The sequence below is a fragment of the Ornithodoros turicata genome, chromosome 1, assembly GCF_037126465.1.
Source record: "Ornithodoros turicata isolate Travis chromosome 1, ASM3712646v1, whole genome shotgun sequence".
Classification (NCBI taxonomy): Eukaryota; Metazoa; Arthropoda; class Arachnida; order Ixodida; family Argasidae; genus Ornithodoros; species Ornithodoros turicata.
The window spans coordinates 202,915,244-202,936,341 of record NC_088201.1 but is presented as its reverse complement, the minus strand read 5'-3'; the positions used below and the strand labels follow the sequence as shown (position 1 = coordinate 202,936,341).

At 46.8% G+C, this 21,098-nt stretch overlaps 1 protein-coding gene across 2 annotated transcripts in view; it reads left to right on the top strand.

Moving 5' to 3' along the window:
• Positions 1-909: 909 nt before the first annotated feature.
• The window catches only part of LOC135375524 (gastric triacylglycerol lipase-like), a 50,504-nt gene continuing 30,315 nt past the window's right edge, over positions 910-21,098 (top strand). Inside the window, exons 1-4 of one of the 2 annotated variants that reach the window (XM_064608211.1) lie at positions 910-1,157; positions 16,164-16,362; positions 16,461-16,581; positions 18,061-18,211. In XM_064608211.1, coding sequence (XP_064464281.1) covers positions 996-1,157; positions 16,164-16,362; positions 16,461-16,581; positions 18,061-18,211 — 633 coding nt within the window. In that variant the 5' untranslated portion in view covers positions 910-995. Of the gene's footprint in view, positions 1,158-10,478; positions 10,634-16,163; positions 16,363-16,460; positions 16,582-18,060; positions 18,212-21,098 lie in introns of those variants that run through there. The other variant, XM_064608217.1, reaches the window with a different exon arrangement.

Genomic DNA, 21,098 nt, shown 5'->3' with positions numbered 1-21,098 from the left:
TCTGCCCCACTTGTGAAGTGCACGGCGATCTCTGCCACGTCATCCTGGCTTGTGGACAATATCATCATGAGCGTGCACTAATGGAAGACTTTTCGTAACGAATTGACAAGCGGTCGTTCAACCTCGCGAAGATCCGCGGACCGTGGTCGGATGCTGCCCACCAGATGCAAGGCCTCCGTCTTCTTGCGGAGTACTTGTGCTCCACCGGTCTGGTGACGGCTCTCTGAATTGTCTGATCATGTCTGAAGTGTCATCATCCCCTCATCCTTTCCCAACGCGCAACAGAGCAGTGTACTGCCTCAGCGGCGCGGTGAATCGTCCACCCCATCATCATCCAATGTATGTGTGTGTGCGCGTGTTCCCGACCGGGGGCGTCTGGCTACTGGCCCAGGCTGTAGGAGGGATGTAAAAGATGTAAAGATTTAGGAGATAATGCGAAGAGTGGATGTGCTTGTCCCGTTAGTCGAATGATGCCCCTTGGTGAGTCGCGGGGAAAGGAGATGCCAGCGTAGCGCAATGGTTAGCGCACTCGAGCAGCAATCCAGAGGTGCGTGACTCGGTTTGCATAGTGCGTGGCTTTTTCGATAGCTGCAGCACTTTAATTGTTCATGTCCTGAGGCAACTTGAGGCGTGTCTTCTGTTCGTATTTTCTTTTTTTTTTCAGCTTCAGAACTGCTGCTTTCTATCATGCGCACGCGTCTGTTCCGCATATGGGTTAGATGCAGTATTGAGCACATACGTAGAAGCGTAGAAGCGTATACATATACGTAGAAGCGTTTGACACGTGGATAACCTTTGGATAATAGCTTATGCGAGCATTCGAGCACGGCGGCCTTTTTTGCGTTGTCATTACAAATGAGTAAACGGGAAATGACGCGAGGCCTTCTGTATTCCGTACACTGAAGCACCTGGCTCGCTCCTGTTTCATTTTCTCTCCTATACCATCGTGGAGCTGTACCTGTTTCCAGCGAAAGTTCCAACGGTATTGCAGGGAGATGAGTTTCCTCCTGAAATGTGCTATAATTCTTGCGCTGTCCATGGCATGTGCTGTGAGATGCTATGCATGTTCAAACAATACCGAGCTGCTGGCGTCTAAGCTACAAGAACTCTCGAGTCGCCAACCGGGTGTAGATGACCCTGACAGATGCGCAGAAATTGTAAGTTGTGTTCCCGTTCATCTGTGTTACGGTGTCCGCAGGTCTAAATGTGCGGCGCAACGAGGGCAGTGACATTGGTTACCTATGTGCAAGAAATGAGGTAATGCTCTGTTTATTTGCGTTTCTTCTCAGACATGTTCCATGAATACCGTATGACTGCAGCAGCTCACTCTGAACATATAACCGAGGACATTGTTCTTTTAAAGCACGTCGGACTGAGGCATAATGAATCACCCCGAAAGCGGGTCCACGTTTTGGTCGTTATCGCGTAGGATTCCGCATTTTCGGTTTTTATTTTGCAGCGGATTCGGCGTACGTTTTTCGATGTTCATTGATTTTAACGAAATCGTCGTTTTTCGATGTTTTTCCTGGCGTGTACATGGTTTACACGACAGTTGTCGGCGAATAGAAATCACAATGTAATTTCCGCACGACGCTCATTCAACATGACGTTGTTCGCTGCGGTGGCGTTTTACGGCTAACGGAAAAGCAAACGGATTGGATGGGATTGGATATGAAAGAAAAATACGGAGTAAACGGACATTTTTCGCAGCCATCGTATTTTTGTATGGTTTCCTGGTCTGCATCAACAACCTGCTGTGCATGTGCAGTAATTTATCTCTGTCATCGTTCCTGGAATGTCCCTCTGTATTCGGTGTTTTTCGATTAAAACTGAAAACGCGGAACTCTAGTTATCGGTAATAAGGAGGACCGTCGGTTCAGTGACCGACTGTCATAGTAACGAGGGTAAAGTACACGTGTTCGCCCGCAGTTGCGCCGAAATACCGATCATTGTCATATAAACGAAGTGTACTATTAACGAAAAAGAATTACATGCGGAGGCCACTACACTCTTTGAAATGAACTTCACCACATAGCACGCTCCTAGCCAACCATCATCCCGAATGACAACGTTCTCGCCCCTGATTTGCTGAAAACGGGAGGAGGAGCCTATTTTGTGCCCATTATGCACGGCACAAAATAGGCTCCTCCTCCCGTTTTCAACAAATCGGGGGCAAGAACGTTGTTATTCAAGATGATGGTTGGCTAGGAGAGTGCCTTGTGGTGAAGTTCATTTTTAAGAGTGTAGGAGGAAATGGTTAGCGACAAAAATTTTCATAAAGCGGAAATGTCGTTTGACTGTACTTTGAAGCAACCCGAGAACGAAGGCACAAATGACTCCGCAACAACTCACAACTGTTCGTTTATTACACGCAAACAGTTCTGTTTATGCAGAAAAGTTACGTCACTCAACACCCGTTGTCTCACCTTAAATGGTGATAAGAAGCTCTCTACCACGAGTGTTGAGTGAGTAATTTTTCTGTATAAAAAGAAATGTTTGTGCACAATAAACGAACAGTTGTGAGTTGCAGCAGTGTCGTCTGTGTCGCAGTACAAAAGGTAGCTCTGAGAACAGACGACCACAGAGAAGGTCGCCATTTTTTTCTACCACATAGATATAGACGGGACGAGCGCGTACTTACAACTAACTTCAATTGGCATCAGTCGAAGATACAAATGAGCTTTCTAAATTTATAAACGAGAAGATTAAATCAGCTTTCTGGAAGGGGGTGACGAGAGATAAACTTGCTGCTTGATAGCAGACACCGCACTGAGCCGGTTATTCTCTTTTGCTTCTTTGAACCTTTATATCTTCGGCTGATGCCAATTAAAGTTAGTTGTAAGTAAGCGCCCGTCCCGTCTACATCTATTCTGTGGTCGTCTGTTCTCAGAGCTATCTTCCGTACTGCAGTGCATCAACCAGCCCGACAACGTATACTGCTCGTCTGTGTCTTTGTGTCTTCGATTTCGGGCTGCTTCAGAATTCATCACGCATTCGGGGGGGGGGGGGGATATGTTTAATGCGAAGTAAAAGAAAAAATAGAAGGGAAAGGTTAGCCACGCTGTAGGCTTGCTATTCCCAAAAAGCTATCAAGCATACGAAAGGGGATACAAGCAACACATCATCACAAGCAACTGAGCACAGAAAATTATGAAAACATACACACATTGGCTAAACGTGCATAAATGTGTCTTTGCGGTTTTGCTACTGCAGAATATTTTTGAAATTAACATGTGACATCGGCAGGCTATTCTTAGACCTTATCTACGCATTACATTTGTCCCCCTGTAACAGGCACACACACACACACACCTCTACCGCGACAACACCGGTTATCTCTCTTGATCAGGGATGGGCATAAATACATTATTGCGTACTTAAATATACATACAAAGCACTTTGCTGAAAGATGTATTTAAATCTGCATAAATACTTTTCAATACGAGTATTTAAATACAGAATATATATAAATTATTTAATTACCATATGTAGTGTGAAACACCAGCTCCCGTGGCATAGTGGTTAGGATGATCGCTTTCCACGCCGGGACTGGGAGGTGACACGGGTTCGAATCCTGTCACCGGCTGTGCTGTCTGAGGTTTTCCCAGGATTTTCCGAAGGCTTTCCAGACGAATGTTCCCACTGAAGTCGGCCCAGGACACATACTAAACCCCCTATCCCCCACTCCTTGCTGCTGTCCTCTCTCCATCTGTCCACGTCTGTACGCAGTTCATAACCACAGTTACTTCGCGACGCTAACTCGGAATTAAAAATGAAGATGTCGTCTGGAATTACAGAAATGTTGATGATCCTAAAAACAAGTTAGCAAGCAACAGTAGCATTTATTTGTTAGATTTTCGTGGCAATTTTAATGTTAGAAATTTCCCGAAGCCCGCCTCATAGGTCTTCTTTTCGGCCGTAGAATCAGACTCGCAAAGGAGAACACCTCTCCACAGGTGTTGATGAAGAAAGGCTCGTAATATATTTGACGAAGATGCTTTTTATCACAAGGCAGTAGGGTAGTTCCAACAACAACAACAACAACAATAAATGATGACGATGAGATGGGGTGTTTCACCGCTGTGGTGCGGTACCCTACCCCATTGCACGTGGAACATTATGTGAAGATCATGAAGGAAGGATAAAAACACAAGAAAGACCCAACCGTTGGGCGCAACAACAGTGAAAAACCCGCCATTTAAAATGGTTTGTCGCTTGTGTCTGCTTGCGAAAACACGCCATTCCCGCGCAGCTCCCCGAACTCTGCTTTGTCCTTCTTACAGAAAGGTCAAATGCAGGGTAACTTCAAGACATGAGTCAGCATCTTACGAATTTAGGAGTATATTGATAAAGTAGCCACAAGACAAATACCCAAAAACTGGTATTTAAATATAATTATAAATACATTTTCGAGTCTATATTTAAATACAAATTATAAATACATGAACTTACACTTTAAATACTATATTTTAATTAAGATATATTTAAATGCTGTTCATCCCCGCTCTTGAGCAAATGTCATCGAGCTTTGTGTTGATACGCGATTCAAGTACGCAAATGTTCCCCTACAAACCCACCTCTGGGGGACACGAAGATTAAAGTTAAAATTCTAGTTTTGCCTCATAAACAGAAAATTTATTCACGATACGGAAAACACCAAACCGTCGCCCTTGCTGAAGGGGTTTGGTGTTGGCTACCAAAACGGCGATTATTGTCCCTCAGAGGCATTTCTACAACGTTACTCGTTCTTAACCCTGCATCTCTGCTTTGGCGGTGTCGCTGTCATTGGTGAAGGACCAACCTACGAAAGGCCACATGCCCAAGGTTCGCTGAAAAAAACTTAAAGCGAGCTTCGCCCGCATTACACCAGTAGACGCAATGCATAAGAAACGTATAATTTCATTTTGACGGAGAACGCCGACACTTTTCACTGGTTCGCCCCTGGACCCTGTGAGATCTATATACAAGGAATAATGCCGAAAATGCTTTTCAAATGCTGCCGCTTTTGAAATCTTACATACTGTACTCAATGGGACAGGATTAGAATTCGCGCTCCATCGCGATTTCACAGTATTATACATCAAAGTATATGCGCTTCAGGAAATTTTCGACTGTAGTTTCACAATTAGGGGGACCATGTTTGTAACCTAAAGCGAATGTCTTGGTTTCGTAGAGAGCCAATTTGATTCCCGAGGGCATCAAAGTGCGACTAAAATGTGAGACGTCACACTTAAAGAGGGCTTAGCCTATCGACACTTCCGCATGTGGGAAAGCTGACTGTACTTTTGAGCACTTGTAAATGGGAGGAGGAATGAAACTCGAAAGTGAGGGGAATTATCAGAGTTCAGCGTGCATTCTCTTCTGATAACCAGCACCGCAAGACGGGTTTGATAAAAACATCTACAAAATAAAGGTGGCATTCACGATCAAAGAGGCTGAAGAGCATTTCTGCTGTCTTCTGCTTTAACAACAGAAAAGACAAGGCCGCAGATACTGCGTTCCCGCACTCTTAAAAATGAACTTCACCACATAGCACGCTCCTAGCCAACCATCACCCCGAATGACAACTTTCTCGCCCTAGATTTGTTGAAAACGGGAGGAAGAGCCTATTTTGTGCCCATTATGCACGGCACAAAATAGGCTCCTCCTCCCGTTTTCAACAAATTAGGGGCGAGAACGTTGTCATTCGGGATGGTGGTTGGCTAGGAGCGTGCTATGTGGTGAAGTTCATTTTTAAGAGTGCATGAGGTTCGCGTTTTGGGAAATCGAACGCTCTCTTCTTCTTAGTATCACTTTCTTAAAATCTTTCTGGCATTGTACTTATGGCGTTAAAAAGATGTACAAAAATTCTTATTATGAAGAAAATTTATTACATTAACCTGATGATATGTACAGTGCAAGCAGTAAATAACAGTGGTATATACAGTGAAGCCGGTTAATAACATACAACGAATGACAGTGGTATATACAGAGAAACCAGTTGATAACATAGAATGAATAATAGCAGTATATACAGAGTAACCAGTTAATAACATACAATGAATAAACAGTGGTAGATAAAAAGAGACAGCGAAGAACAGTGCATACAATGAACCAGTGAAGAACATTACATTACATTACATACATTATATACATTAGATTACATTACATGCAATGAACCACTGAAACTATGAGGAAGAAATCCTATACAGTGCTAAATTAGTGAAGAGAGAGGACTAAGAAGGAAAGATAAGACCAGCTTTCATTTGATGTTTTAACACTGTATGAAGGAGAGTGGTAAGACGACTCAACAGTGCGTGAAAAATATTAAGGAATTTTTCACGGTGAAAACGTTCGTGGCTAGCCACGTCAATGAGAAAGCAGAGAGGTCCAAGTGGTGCAACTCACGGGTGAAAAAGTTTCGCACCTCACCACGAGGGGATGCTACTGCTGCCAGGACCGGAAGGAACCTCGCACGTCTCACCACCGCCCTGTTACGGGCCCTCCAGAGAACATGAAACCCTAAAAAAGTAACCAAGCGGCATAGCCGATGCGTTACCGATCGCGGTGCAACACGGAGGGCACCCCACTCTAACGGGCACCGCAACGAGAAACAACGCGCAGTTCGCGACCAGAAACACCTTGAAACCCGGCATTCGTAAAATATGTGGTGTAAGGTTTCTTCTTCATTACAGAAGCAACAAGAGGAGTTTCTTGTTACACCCATCCGAGAGATGCGCCCGAGGGTAGGCAGAGCATCCCACGAGCCTCGTCCGCCGTCAGTGCCAGGCGCTCAGAAATCCGGACAGCAGGCACTTCCAAGACATCCCTGTCCCGCAAGTGGTGCTGTATCTGACAGAAGAAATCCACCAACGAGCCATGCAGCTGAAGAGGTGCTTCAGCGCTTACTTGACTGTCTAGTGGAGGAAGACCTGGCAGAAAGCGCGTCTGTTCAGAACAAAAGTACACTGCCAGTGGGTGCGCTGCACACGTGACATCACGAAGTACCCTTAACAGAACCTTAAGCGCCAGACATTGACAGATAACCGAGATGTTTGGTATACTCCAGCCGCCCAAAGAAACTGAAAGCATCAACGTTGGGCGGTTAACCATTGCTTGCCTTCCAGACCAAAAGAACGAAAACAAGATGGCATTCAAGCGAATGACAGTTCGAGGAGGAGGAGGCAAAATCTGCTCCAAGTGCCACAAACGAGCGCCCAAAGGAGAGAGCAAATAAAATAACTCCGCTCAGCGAAGCTGAAAGAAGCATTGCGCCGATCGCACTTTCGCACTGACAGCGGTAATGGCGGAGTCCCAGTTTGCAGTTTGGATCCCTCGCCTGTCAAAAAGGATCCCCAGGACCCGCAGCACCATACACTGAGCGAACGGAACCACGGCTCGCACAGAGAATGAACCCAATACCATGATCTTGCTCTTAGATGAGTTCAGCTGAGCGCCTGAAAGGAGAGCGTACCGATGAAAAACGTTACAGACGTTACGTATAGACCCCAAATCCCGCAGAAAGAGGGTGACATTGTCTGCATACGCAGATACCCTAATGGCCCCTCCGCCCGGTATTGGGAGACCCCGAATGCCTGGATGGGCGAGAACGTGTCGGACAAAAATGTCCAACGTGAGAACAAAAAGCAACGGTGACATAGGGCAGCCTTGTCGGACGCCGCAGGCTACTCTGAAAGGAGGGCCTTCTCGTCCATTGAAGAACAGGCTGCTGGTGTGGGACTCGTAAATATTTTGTATTACAGAGCAAAACTCACGGGGAAAACCATATTTGGGAAGGACGCAAAATAAGAATGAATGCAGCACCCTGTCGAAAGCCTTACTCTGGTCTAACGAGAGGACACAACCGCTGCCACTGTTCCGACCAGTATACTCCAGCAAATCGCGAATGCCTGACAAGGCTGCAGCCTTGTCTGTGCTGTGCAGGCTGTGCAGTCCCAGGCCGGGGAATGTATACATTCCCCGGGGGATACATTCCCCGGCCTGGGACTGCACAGCCTTGAGCTTCATGAATAATGCTCGTGGAAACGGCACAAAGGCGCCGGTTCAACACCGACATGAAGAGCTTGTAGTCAGTGTTCAGCAAGCTGATCGGACGCCACGAGCCCGGGTTCGACAGATCAACGCCTTTCTTGGGAACAAGGATAATACGACCGAACGTGAAGAACGTCGGAATTCTCGTACTAGTCATCATGGATGAGAATAACTCACTTCGAGTTGGTCTGAGTTGGTGCTGAAAATCGGCCTGTGTGAACGTCCCCTAAGGGCAGCTAACCGAGAATGGCGGCGCCCGTTTCCGTTGTGTCAAGTGTACTTTGTGAAGAAACGTCCTCTCAAAAGCGTCTCTCTGACGCAACAACGCAAGCCCTGTTACGCATTTGGGAGGATAATCTGACAGCCTTGCGTTCGAATAGGCGCAACGTGCCCATTTGCGCCGCGATGGCAGATCAACTGAATGCAACATTACCGACCGGCGAAGGCCCATACACCGCAAAGCAGGTGGGGTTGAAGATTGATAATATAAACAAAAAGTATCAGTAACTACTGTTTTCATACTTCGACGATGAGCGGAGTTTACCATTGCTGAGTGGCGAAAAGCAAAAAGACCACGCGGAACCCGCTTCCTCGTCGTTTTCCTTTTCATTGGCGACCGGATCGTGAACTGCGCGTGTGGCAGCAGCGAACTGTCTTCTGTTCCTAACCGTGAACTGTTCCTAACCGCGGTTAATTCTTGTAACCGCGGTTAGGCATAATCTCGGTTAAGGCTGCCCGTGTGACAAGGACCGCGCTATACGCGCTGTCAGGCCTGAAAGGCCATGCCATACCTGTCACGGCAGCCTAAGAGGTCACCTCAAACCTCTTATGGGACCTTGAAGGGTTCTCTCAGACCTCTCACGACAGCCTAAGAGGCGACTTTGGACCTCTCACGGAGTCCTGAAGGGTCTTCTAGAGACCTCTCACAGAAGGTTGAAAGGTCTCTCAGACCTCTTACAGCGGCGTAAGAGGTCCCCTCAGACCTCTCACGGAAACCTGAAAGGTCCGTCAGGCCTCTCAGAAAATCCTGAAAGGCTTTTCAGACAGATTTTTACTAGGGGGGGGGGGTGCAATGACTCGCTTGATGGGTTCTCCTTGCAAGGTACGCTCGATCTTGCCGAGACGCTTGCGTTTGAAAGGGAGATATACAGTTCGATAATAATACGCTCTCTCTTTTTTTTTTTCAACGGACACATTCATGAATCGTTATTCAAAGAAATGTGAGACCGCTTCTATGGCGTACTGCAACCGGTGTCCTAGGGGCACTGACTGCCCACCATATGCTCAGAGGCATATGTCATCAGCATAGACAGTACAGTGAATCTTAGGCTGTAGTAACGCTATGATCGATGCCATTAGGATATTGAAAAGTGTGGGGCTAAGAACGCTCCCTTGTGGAACCCCTTGCTCAATTGTGTGGTGGGGCGATACACCATCTGCTGTATCCATGAAGATGCTGCGGTTGCATGGTAGATCTCTGATCCAGATGTATAGTCTTCCGCTTATTCCTAAGTATCTCAGGGCGTCTAATATGAGTGTACGTGAGGTGGTGTCAAAGACCCTTTTAATATCAGAGAAGACTGCAACTGTGATATTGCTGTTCGCCTTGTTATGCTCCACTGCACTCACTAGGCCCATGATACAGTCCGCTGTGCACCTACCTCGCCGGAATCCCGCAAATTCTTCAGGCAGAATTTTCCCCTTCCCTATGAACCATTGTAAACTGCAAGGACTATTCTTTCCATTACTTAAAGCAAGCAAGTAGTGGGCTTATTGGCCTGTATGAGTTTAAGGCTGCTAGATTTTTTCCGGGCTTAAGAATAGATATCACTGTTGCTCACTTCCAGACCGGAGGTATCTGGCCAGTGGCCCAGCCTGTAGGCCAGGCGTACAAGATATAATGACGAAGGAGATAATGCGAAGACTGGATGTGCGTGTCCCGTTAGTCAAATGATGCCCCTTGGTGAGTCGCGGGGAAAGGAGATGCCAGCGTAGCGCAATGGTTCGCTCACTCAAACAGCAATCGAGAGGTGCGTGATTCGGTTGCGTGGTGTGTGGCTTTTTCGACAGCTGCTGCATTTTAATTGTTCATGTTGTTAGGCAACTTGAGGCTTGTCTTGTGTTCGTCTTTTCTTTTTTTTTTCAGCCTCGGAACAGTTGCTTTCCATCATGCGCACGCATCTGTTCCCCGTATGAGTAGCAGTAGAGCATACACGCGGAAGAGTTTGACACGTGGAGAACCGTTGGATAATAGCGTATGTGTGCGTTCGAGGACGGCGACCCATTTTTCGTTCTAGTTATAAATGACTAGACGGGTAATGACGCAAGGCCTTCTGTATTCCGTACTGTGAAGCGCCTGGCTCGCTCCTGTTCCATTTTCTCTCCTACCATTGTGCAGCATTACCTGTTTCAGCGAATGTTCCAGCACTATTGTAGGGAGATGAGTTTCCTCCTGAAATGTGCTATAATCCTTGCACTGTCCATGGGATGTGCAGTGAGATGCTATGCATGTTCCAACAATGCCGATCTGCTGACGTCTAAGCTACAAGAACTCTCAAGTCGCGAGCCAGGAGTAAATGACCCTGACAGATGCGCAGAAATTGTAAGTTGTGTTCCCCTTCACCTGTGTTATAGTGTCCGCAGGTCTAAATGAGCGTAGTTCTACGAGGGCAGTCACATTGGTTACCTACGCGCAAGAAATGGGGTAGTTGGTATCAGGGTTGGGGAATGGGATAACCCATTCCAATTCCATTCCGAGGAAAGGAGATTTATAATAATTCCATTCCTTTCAATTCCTCGGAATGAAAAGGTATGGCCAATTCCCACTCCTGGAATGGCTTGGCAACCCCATTCCATTTCTTTAATTCCACCAATAAAAGAAATTGGACCGGTAACCGTAGTAGCTAGCCCAGCAGTGCTATACAGGAAGGGAGGCGAATATGTTTAATGCGAAGTAAAAAAAAAGAGAATGGAAAGGTTAGCCACGATGTGGGCTTGCTATTCCCTAAAGCCTTCAAGCAAACAAAAGAAGAGGAAAGCAGCTGAGATACAGATAATTATGAAAAAATACAGAAGAAACAGCTCCTTCACTAATCGTTGCTCATAGGACGTACCAGAGAATGCCCAGCAGTTTAGATTCCGCAAGGAATCGTGCCAGCGCAGACGTGACTTCAGCGTGCTGGGTAGGGCACGTAGAAGCGCGAGGGAAAGCTCTCGGTAGCCTAGATGAGCAAGGTGGCGCCGGAGACTCGATCGGTGATCTTCGTACCGCCGACACGCAATGAGGATGTCTTTCACGTCAGCTTCTACGTTGCACGTTGGGCAAAGAGGTGATGGATGCTGATTCATCCTAAATAGGCGGAGCGGAGTTCGTGCCACATTCAGCCGCAGCCGATGAAGCAACGATTCCTCGATGCACGGGATGCGGCCAGGCACAGCATATGTCATCAAAGGGTCAATGGATTTAAGGAAGGCATTGGTTCGTATAGCTTCTTGCTGAAAGAGCTGTGTGCGGTTGGCAGTGAAGCAGCGGATTTTCAGCTGGCACATAGAGTGCGCAAGGGGAAAGACAGTTGGTTGCTCAGTGTCGTGGGCTTGCCAAGCAAGAGCGTAAGCACGATCATTGCCTGAAATTCCGACATGGATCAGAATCCATTGGAACACCACTTCGTGTCCCAGCGATACAAGTTCAGAGAGCAGGGCGATGATCGTGGTGTAGGTGTCACTGATGACTGCGGCAGAGTAAGAGGCTAGCGCCTCCAGAGCCACTTTACTGTCAGTGAGGGTCGTCCAGGCCCTGGGCGCACACGAGGAGACATGTCTCAAAGCGGACAGTAGTGCGAATGCCTCGACCTCAGGAGATGACATCAGAGGGAGCTTGAAGCCGTGCTAAGCTCCATCCTCTGAGATGCAGAAGACAGCAAGACGACCCATCTAGAAAAACTGAAGAATTGGTGTATAATTGGGTTCGATGCCGGTGGTGACTGTAGATGTGGTACAAGGTCAGTTGGCAGGTCACAATTGTTTGCACAACCTCTTTTTTCCTAAGGCCCGGAACCGACGTTTGTACAGTGTGATAGTGAAGTGTCCACATGGGTGGCGCAAAGTAGATCCGGGCGGAGGTTGAGGGGATGTTGCTTCGTAAGCGGCAAATAGCTTGACCGAATGCAGATGCGGATGCGCGTGTAATGCGACACTATCGCGAAGAATAAGCACCGATGGCTCGCGTGCCTCCGCCAAAACAGAGAAGGTTTCCGTTGTCTTTCGCACTCCCAAACAGAGATGGAGGCTTCTGGCTTTAATATTGAGCAGCTCCCGCTCGTGAGTGTTGGAGATCCCATAAAGGACAGGCAGGCTATAGCACATAACGTCAAGCAACAGGGAGCAGTGCACACGATGGAGGTTAGCACAGGACGGGCCCCATGTGGATCCACAGAGGTGCCGGAGCACATTGTAGTAGATGCAGGCGCTAGCAGAAAGGGAGTTCATCTGCCGCGACCATGTTAGTCCCCTATCAATGATGATGCCTAGATATACCGATGATGCGAGACGTAGTTCAGTCTAGAGCCAGCTAGCATGGTTAAGGACCTCCCCGGTCCGTCACGTGACTTTATGTGGCAAGCCTGGTGGGATGCCCTGCCCACCCTCGGGCGCCCCTCTCGGATGGGTGTAACAAGAAACTCCTCTTGTTGCTTCTGTAATGAAGAAGAAACTTTACACTACATATTTTACGAATACCGGGTTTCAAAATGTTTCTGGTCGCGAACAGCGCGTTGTTTCTCGTTGCGGTGCCCGTTAGAGTGGGTTGCCCTCCGTGTCGCACCGCGATCAGTAACGCATCGGCTATACCGCTTGGTTACATTTTTATGGTTTCATGTTCTCTGGAAGGCCCGTAACAGGGCGGTGGTGAGACGTGCGATGTTCCTTGTGGTCCTGGCAGCAGTAGCATCCCTTCGTGGTGAGGTGAGAAACTTCTTGACCAGTGAGTTGCACCACTTGGACCTCGCTGCTTTCTCATTGACGTGGCTAGCCACGAACGTTTTCACCGTGAAAAATTCTTTAATATTTTTCACGCACTGTTGAGTCGTCTTACCTGTCACCTCCACACAGTGTTAAAACACCAAATGAAAGCTGGTCTTATCTTTACTTCTTAGTTCTCTCTCTTCACCGTTTTAGCACTGTATAGGTTTTCTTCCTCATAGTTCCACTGGTTCATTGGTAATGTTCTTCACTGTTTCATTGTATGCACTGTTCTTCGCTGTCCCTTTTTATCTACCACAGTTATTCATTGTGTTATTGACTGGTTTCTCTGTATATACCACTATTATTCATTCTATGTTATCAACTGGTTTCTCTGTATATACCACTGTCATTCGTTGTATGTTATTAACCGGTTTCACTGTATTTACCACTGTTCTTCACTGCTTGCACTGTACATATAATCAGTAATAAATTTTCTTTATATATATAGCTAGCTGTAGGGGGGGATATGTTTATTGAGAAAAAAAGGGGGTATTTGGTGAAGGAGCGGCGTGTGAATGCCATAGCTACTGTCTTAGCCGGCGAGACAGACAACCCACAGTCAGCAAGATGCGCCACAAGGTGGTCTAAGGCATGTTGCAGACGACGCTGAATGGCATCACGGTGCGCTGCAGAGGTCCATATGCAAATGACATCGGCATAGATCGTGATATGGGTATGCTTGGGCGAAGAGAAGGGAGATGCGCCAGGATGACATTAAACAGGAGCGGGCTGAGGACGCTCCCCTGTGGAACTCCACGATGCATAAAGTAGTTGGCACTGTCACCATCTGCTGTGCGTACGAACAGAGACCTGTCAGAGAGGAAGGCTTGCTGCGGCAAGGGTACAGCCGTCCACACCAGCTTCTTGAAGCGACGCAACAAGAACAGGAGATCGACATTACTCTTGCACGGAAAAAGCACAAAGACAAGGTTATTTCGCCCTTGACAAAATGATTTCATTCCAATTTCATTCCGTCTGCGAAAAAAATGGCTAATTCCATTCTCATACCATTCCTAGGACAGTTTCCGCCATTCCATTCCAATTCCATTCCGGGCTCTGATAAACTTGGAATAATTCCGGAATCATTCCAACCCCTGAGTGGCAACGCCGGAACACTATGGTTGGTATCATACCTAGGTAGTAATGTCATTACTGTAATGAAATTACAGTAATGAACTACCTTTTCTGGTAATTTGTAATGTAACGCATTACTTCTGACATTATGTAATTTGTAATGGAGTTTAATTACATTTGGGCAGTACTTTTAATGACATTACACATTACTTTTTACAAAAGAATCGAGTGGGTGTTCTGTGTTGGCACTTGGCAGAAGTTGGCGACTGGCGAGTTCAAATTCTAACGCCCACTATGAACGGTGAAGTGGCCTCAGCCACTGCTATAGGCGGGTTTCAACGCCTCGCGGGATTCCAAGACATACTCGAAGGCTTCGCGCAAGCAGGGCTCGAATCCTTTGTACCAGTGTCCGAGGAAGTCCGTGCAGGACGGGAAGACTGTACATTACTGGGCCACCATCCAGGGCATTGTGCAACATGAGGAGATCCTCCTCGACGTGGTGGTGGTGGTGGTGGTGATAGGGCTTGCCGTTGTCGGCCTCACGTATGTGGGCAACGTCACGACTCACCCGCTCCTCCTCGACTCGCCCCAATCCCATACCTGCGAAATGACCAATGACGTTGACCCAGCGCTGGCTTTCCTTCCGAGAACGTCAATGTGGCGCTTACTTGACAAATTCCATGATAGAGTTACGCCTAGAAACTTGTGATGTGTCACCTGCTCTAGTGAGCTTCCATCAATATACAGGCGACATCTATGCATGTCTTTGCGCGTGAAGGCTAGGACGGTGCTTCTCTCGATGGATATCTCCATTCCTGCCTGGACTAAAAATAGGGACGAATGGCATCTAACGTGCGCTGAGGACGCTGACGGACTGCTGGACGGGAAGGGCAAGTCCAAATACAGATGTCATTGGCATGCAGGGACCAGCTGACTTCCCGCTGAATGCAGGTTCCAATGCCCGCCATAACGGTATTAAAGAGGAGCGGACTTAAGACGCTTCCTTATGGTACCCCCAGAGACGGGGAATTGCTCTGTGTCGCCTTGTGTTGTCCTGACGAAAATACATCGTTGACTGAGGAAATCAGCTATCCAAAGCAACTTTGTACGTGAGAGCGCAGCGCTGAATAAAACATGTAAGATTGATGGATGACTGACGGTGTCGTATGCTCTCTTAACGACAAGAAATACCGCGGCCGAGATCTTCCCTCCTCGTCGTGCCTCTTCCACCCACGTGACAGAATCTATTGGACTGCAGTGTCGTCGCAACCCAGCTTGCTCTTGAGGGAAGAAGGCACAGCTTTCGAGCCACCACACAATTCTACGCAAGACCATTCTTTCCATAATTTTCCCCAAGCAGCTGGTCAAAGTTACCGGGCGGAATGATGCCAGTTGGGATGGGTGCTTTTCCTGGTTTTAGCATATACAAGTAACATATGTTTTATTATGCATTTTTTATTATATCCAAGTAACAAATTATGTACAGATGACCGCCTTGTGTACTTATCCAACACTTATAGAACATGCAGCTGGCATATACTCCAAGACTGCCAGGGGTACAGTGCACACCGTTGTACCCTTGTGTCATCACTGGCCAGCTTGGATAATCGACCATACTCCACCGAAACGGCTCTTGGGTGCTGGCCCGCAAATCAACCCATACCTACAACGCGCGCCCTTGTGCAATTTCTCGTCTCGACGGACCTCTTGGGCACTTTGTGACACTCTTTGTTTTTTGTGCATTCATATTTCGCACGTGGACCCTCCTACGCTGTTGCTTTTAGTGCCAAGTTTTCTGGTGATGTTTTCATCCATTCCGTTTTCATCCCATTTCAAAGTGTATAGATTTGTGTAGTTTCCCTTTCTTTTCCGAATAACGCGTCCTGGAGTAGCCAATCCCGAGTGGCTCGAGACTAACATCTCTTTTTTTTTCTTTTACAAATCAATCAATCAAATCAATCCCTTGAGCCCCACTGTACTGCATTTCTCTGCTTTGTTGATTCTCTGCTACATATGATTTTTCTTTACTTTTTCAGGAGACCTTCATTGCAAGAAAGGGATATGGCTTCCAACGACACAGCGTGACAACGGAAGATGGCTACATAATTGAGATTCATCGCATACCGCATGGACTGAAAGCCTGCAATGCAAGCAGCAAACCTGTAGTGTTCCTCATGACTGGACTCTTCTTAGATTCCACATCCTACGTCTTAGATTTCGCGAACCAGTGTGCAGGTAAATGCGGCAGCGTTTCTTCGGGCATCACCTACAATACGGATTACAGTCGGAGGGACGAGGCATTTACGTATGCTTTTGCAACCTTCTTTCTACAGGATTTTTTCTTGCCGATAACTGCTACGACGTATGGATCGGCAATTACCGAGGAACTACCCTGTACGGAAAACGCCACGTAAACGAAACGTTCCAGAATTCTCCAGAATTTTGGGATTTCACGTGAGTAACGCCAATAGGTTGCATCGATTGACGGGAGTTAATAGACCATATAGCTTTACAACGTACCGCGTTATCAAGACAGACTCGTCCAGCAAGCTCTGTTTCGTCGTCGATGTCATCATGCCTTGTCACTTGTCACTAGCGTAGCCACAAAAGAGTTCAGGAGGGGTTCTCCAGGCAGTTTGCAGGAACAGAGGACCTGAGAATTCAAAGACCATCATTTTGCTATGAGTCTATATTCCAGAGAGAGAGAGAGAGCAAGAAAAAAAAAAAAAACGTGTTGCCTGCCGCTTTGCTGCTCTCCCCGTTTCGAATGGCGAAGTCCTCCACCATGTTCTCCGTCTTCCGAAGGAACGATTTGGGGATGTTGCTGCATGCTATGGCCGACAACCGAAGGCACCGCATGTGCATGGTGATAAGAACGTGCTAGCTTGCGGAGCACTAGATCACGGGTTGTATACTGACCCATGTAGGTAGCAGTACTGGTGGGGAGGGGTGGGGGGTCAACACTGCTTCCAGTGCTGTACGCCGGATATTATCGGCGCGCTTTAAAGGGATCCGGATTGTTGAAATGTCTGTACTACTGCCTGCGGTACGAGGAGCATGTCACCATACTAACCGAGTCTGGGTCACTTTACGTCTGAACCCACTCCCGGTTATTAGTAGGGCCCGGATGTTTAGGCATTTGTCTATAAATAGCTAGAGACGCCTAAATATGACATTTTCGGGGTTGTCTGCCTTCCAATCGACTCTGTTGAATTGCAGCCCTTTTTAACATTTTTAGACACCAAAAGAGCCTCTTCTTAGAGTTGTAAGTTCGAAGGCGGCTTTCTGGCTCGTGCTGAGAACTGCGTTTTGCTTTTCGTTATATTGCGTGTTTGGGCCTTTTGTTCCTTTTTTGCGTACATTTGACCCAAAGGTTCGGCCTCTCTGGGTCTTTCAAGATTTTCGACGGCGGGAAAACTAAAAGTATTATTCAATATAGTGCGTTTCCCGGCTGCCTCAGCATTCATGTACCAGACGTCAAGGCTGGTATGGTGCCGTAGCCTTTAAACGAGCAAGTTTTCCTTGATGGAGCATTCTGAAACATCAAGAAAACCAATGAGCGTGCTAGTTTAATCTGCCTGTTTTTGTTTTTTATGGCCTATTTTGGTATCTTGGGAGGCATAAATGTCTGCCCATTTCCCTCGTTTTTAGTGCCTAAAATTCCGGGTCCTAGTTATTAGGTCCTAGTTATTAGGGTCCGTGTTATCAGGAGTCTGCTGTATAGTTATTGCGTCGGCGTTGACCAATGTCTAAAATGACTACGCTGGACATACCGAAGATGATTTTCGTTGACTTCCATTATTCATGCCCTCACATGAACGCCGTGTATTGTATTGTATTGACGCACAGTGTATTCAAATGATACTCGAGGCTTACCGTTTTTGCCTCAAAAAGAATAAGCAAAACCGTCCCTTAAAAAATTCCTTTACGCAGCTTCCATCAGTATGGCTTCTTTGACTTGCCGGCCGAAATTGATTTTGTACTTCATAAGACTGGCAAGAGCCAACTGTTCTTTGTGGGGCTAACTCTTGGAACTACCTCGTTCATGGTGATGATGTCGGAGCGACCACAGTATAACGATAAGGTAAGGAGAACCTCGAAGACATTGGGGAGCTTTAGAGAATCACAAGCAGACCCTGCTTTAGACACTATTTCGCTCGCAGCCGATCGGACCGCGGCCGGCTCCGGAGGCTAGTTTGTTGTTGTTGTTTTTAAAGTAGCACAGAAGTCATTTCTAACACCTAGTTTTCTTCCTATAAAACTGTTAAGTAGGCCAGTAAGATGCACCATGCGAAGTAATTTACACCACAGAGTCATAATTATCGCAGAAATTGAATTTAAAATACGCCGCAATAAACGACCGTGCGCAACGATGGTGAAGAGCAGTACCAGCTTGTGACCTGCCTGAAACCTCGCGCTGACGCTATAAGGACAACGCTCGTTTAAGCGTTGAGAGAGGTCAGCCAATATTTGGATTGCTACTCCTCAAAAAAGAAAGCGAAAAAGGTCATCCAGACAAAAAAAAAAGAATCACACACTCACACACACACACACACACACACAAAGACACAGGGAAATCAAGATGCGCGGAAGCGCGTGTCACAGGTCCCGCAGGTTTGCGGCCTTGAGGAATTGCAGCAGGTAGCCTGCCGCCTTGCGACAATTGTCGTCTATAGACCATGCACCCAGAATATCTGCAATGGTAAATGGTCGGCTGTTCAGTGTGGAGAGACGCTTTTCGAGGATCTTTCTCTCGTCCTCGTGTGTGTCCTACGTGTGTCCTACGTTCTAGTGTGTGTCACGAGCTAACGACTCCGAGTATTTGCAAGAAACTGCCTTTCTGAATACGTCTAGTGAAGTCAAGATGCCGGAGACAAGTGCGCCAACCTACCTTGAGACCCCCTCGATGTTCATGGGAGCGGTTCACGACGAACGATTATGGTAGACAGCTAAATGGTAGACAGCTATAATCAGTAGCGATAATGTCAGCAACCCGGCCCTCAACGCACACACTCAAGCGTCCGTCGCACTTAACACTGAGAGGGGTGCTCCTTATGCCACCCCCAAACATGTCAGAAGCCAGTGTCGGAACGCCTGGCAATACCCAGTGCCTAACATTTTGCTGTAATATTTGCCTCTAAACCTGCAAATCGTACAAGAATTTCTAAGTTAAACGTATGGAATTAAAGGTGATTTTCTACAACATAATCATAACGACATTTCATTTTCTTTTCGTATTCTGTTTTTTTTTTATAGACGAAATAATCCTGCTGGCTTCTAACGCGGTGTTTCACGAAAGTCCTGCAGCCGAATAATTCGTAAACAGGAGGCGCTCCCGGAGAACTTCTTTTCGGGTAAATGCACTTGAGCCATCGGACAAGAACTTTGCAGTAAGCGGCTACATATATCTTAGAGACATATTCATTTTTGAGTAATTAATGAGGCTCGTGCAGATGACGTCACACGCAGCCTTTGAGCGCTTTTGAGTCACGCGACTCGGGAAAACATGGGATGCGTCACAGGCGTCATACCGCGTGCCGAATGAGCCAACAGCGTGTGCTTTTACAATATACGCTGGTAGTTGCATGCACACTGCAAGGGCTCACGGCATGCCCTCCTGCAGTAACTTCGGTGCGCCAACATGTTTTCCTCAGTCACGTGACCAAACGTGACGTCACTGCACAAGCCTCATTGGTTTCGGTTTGCATACTTCTTTTCTTTCATTCTTTTTTTCCGCGAACTAGCGTAACAATGCACTTTTTCGTTCAACCATAGAACAGTAGATTATACGACCACCCGCTCGATTCGCATGCAGGGGCGCCGAAAAAAAAAAAAAAAAAAACGAACTACAAGTAAACTTTCACCTTCTCGTCTTGTTGTCTACGTGGCTGGCAGCGCGTTCGCGCTCTATCGCTAATTGGTTGTGACAGTGCCCCATTTATCGCGATGATTGCGAGCGATTGCACCCTGCGTGCGAATCGAGTGGATCAACGCCTCATTTAGCGTGCGAGAGTTGAACGATAGGGCGCGCTATACGCTATTCTGCGGAAGAAATATGTAAATCGAAACCAATTCATCCGTCGAAGAAATCACAAAGTATCGAAGCCCTTTCTTTCTTTTTTTTTTTCCTGGGATATGCTTGGCCCAATGTCCTGGCGAGTAAAACCGAGGCCTCAGAAGTGAAACCTAATAGGATTTTTATTTGATGAACCTGTTTGAGCCGCTAACTGCTTATGTCTCAGGCGATGGCTCAAAGATCCTTACAAATATATATATATATATATATATATATATATATATATACCAGGTGTTATGCAAGTGTCTTCTTCGCAATCAATGTACTGATTGGCAGGCAGACATGTACAAGATACTCAAAAATGTATACTATCGTTAGAATGTAATTAAGATAGAGTTTAAATATATGGAACTTAATGTAAGTAAGGTAGAGTACAAAATAACTTCAAAAATATTTGAAATACAATTAAGATACTATTTATCCTTGAACGCGAAAGGTCACCGGTCACTGGTCAATGCGGCAAGTCCCCGCTTTGTGACATGAATCGCCTAAACCCCGCGCACTACGCTAGCCGCCGCAGTGTGATAGGAGTCATCTAAACACGAGTCTCAAAAAGATGACAAAGAGATACCACATAACTCCACTAAGTATATGTGACCCAGAACAGAGCAAACTTCGAGCAAGTCCATGCTCGGCGAGGTCAGAATTCGGCGTCACCGCGTCAGGGCACACAAAATAGAACCCTCACTGGCCAAGGGTTAGTACACACGGGACAAGATCTCTAAATCGAGACCTCCAAGAAGGGCCAATGTCCGCGTCAAGTCCGAGGTAGTCAGGAAATTTCCACTGAACAAGCAAGATAATGGAAAGACGAGGCACAGAAAGTTTGAGAGAGGGATCCAAAGTATGTAATTAGAGTATTGGGTAGAAAATACCCTAAAATGCATTTTAAATA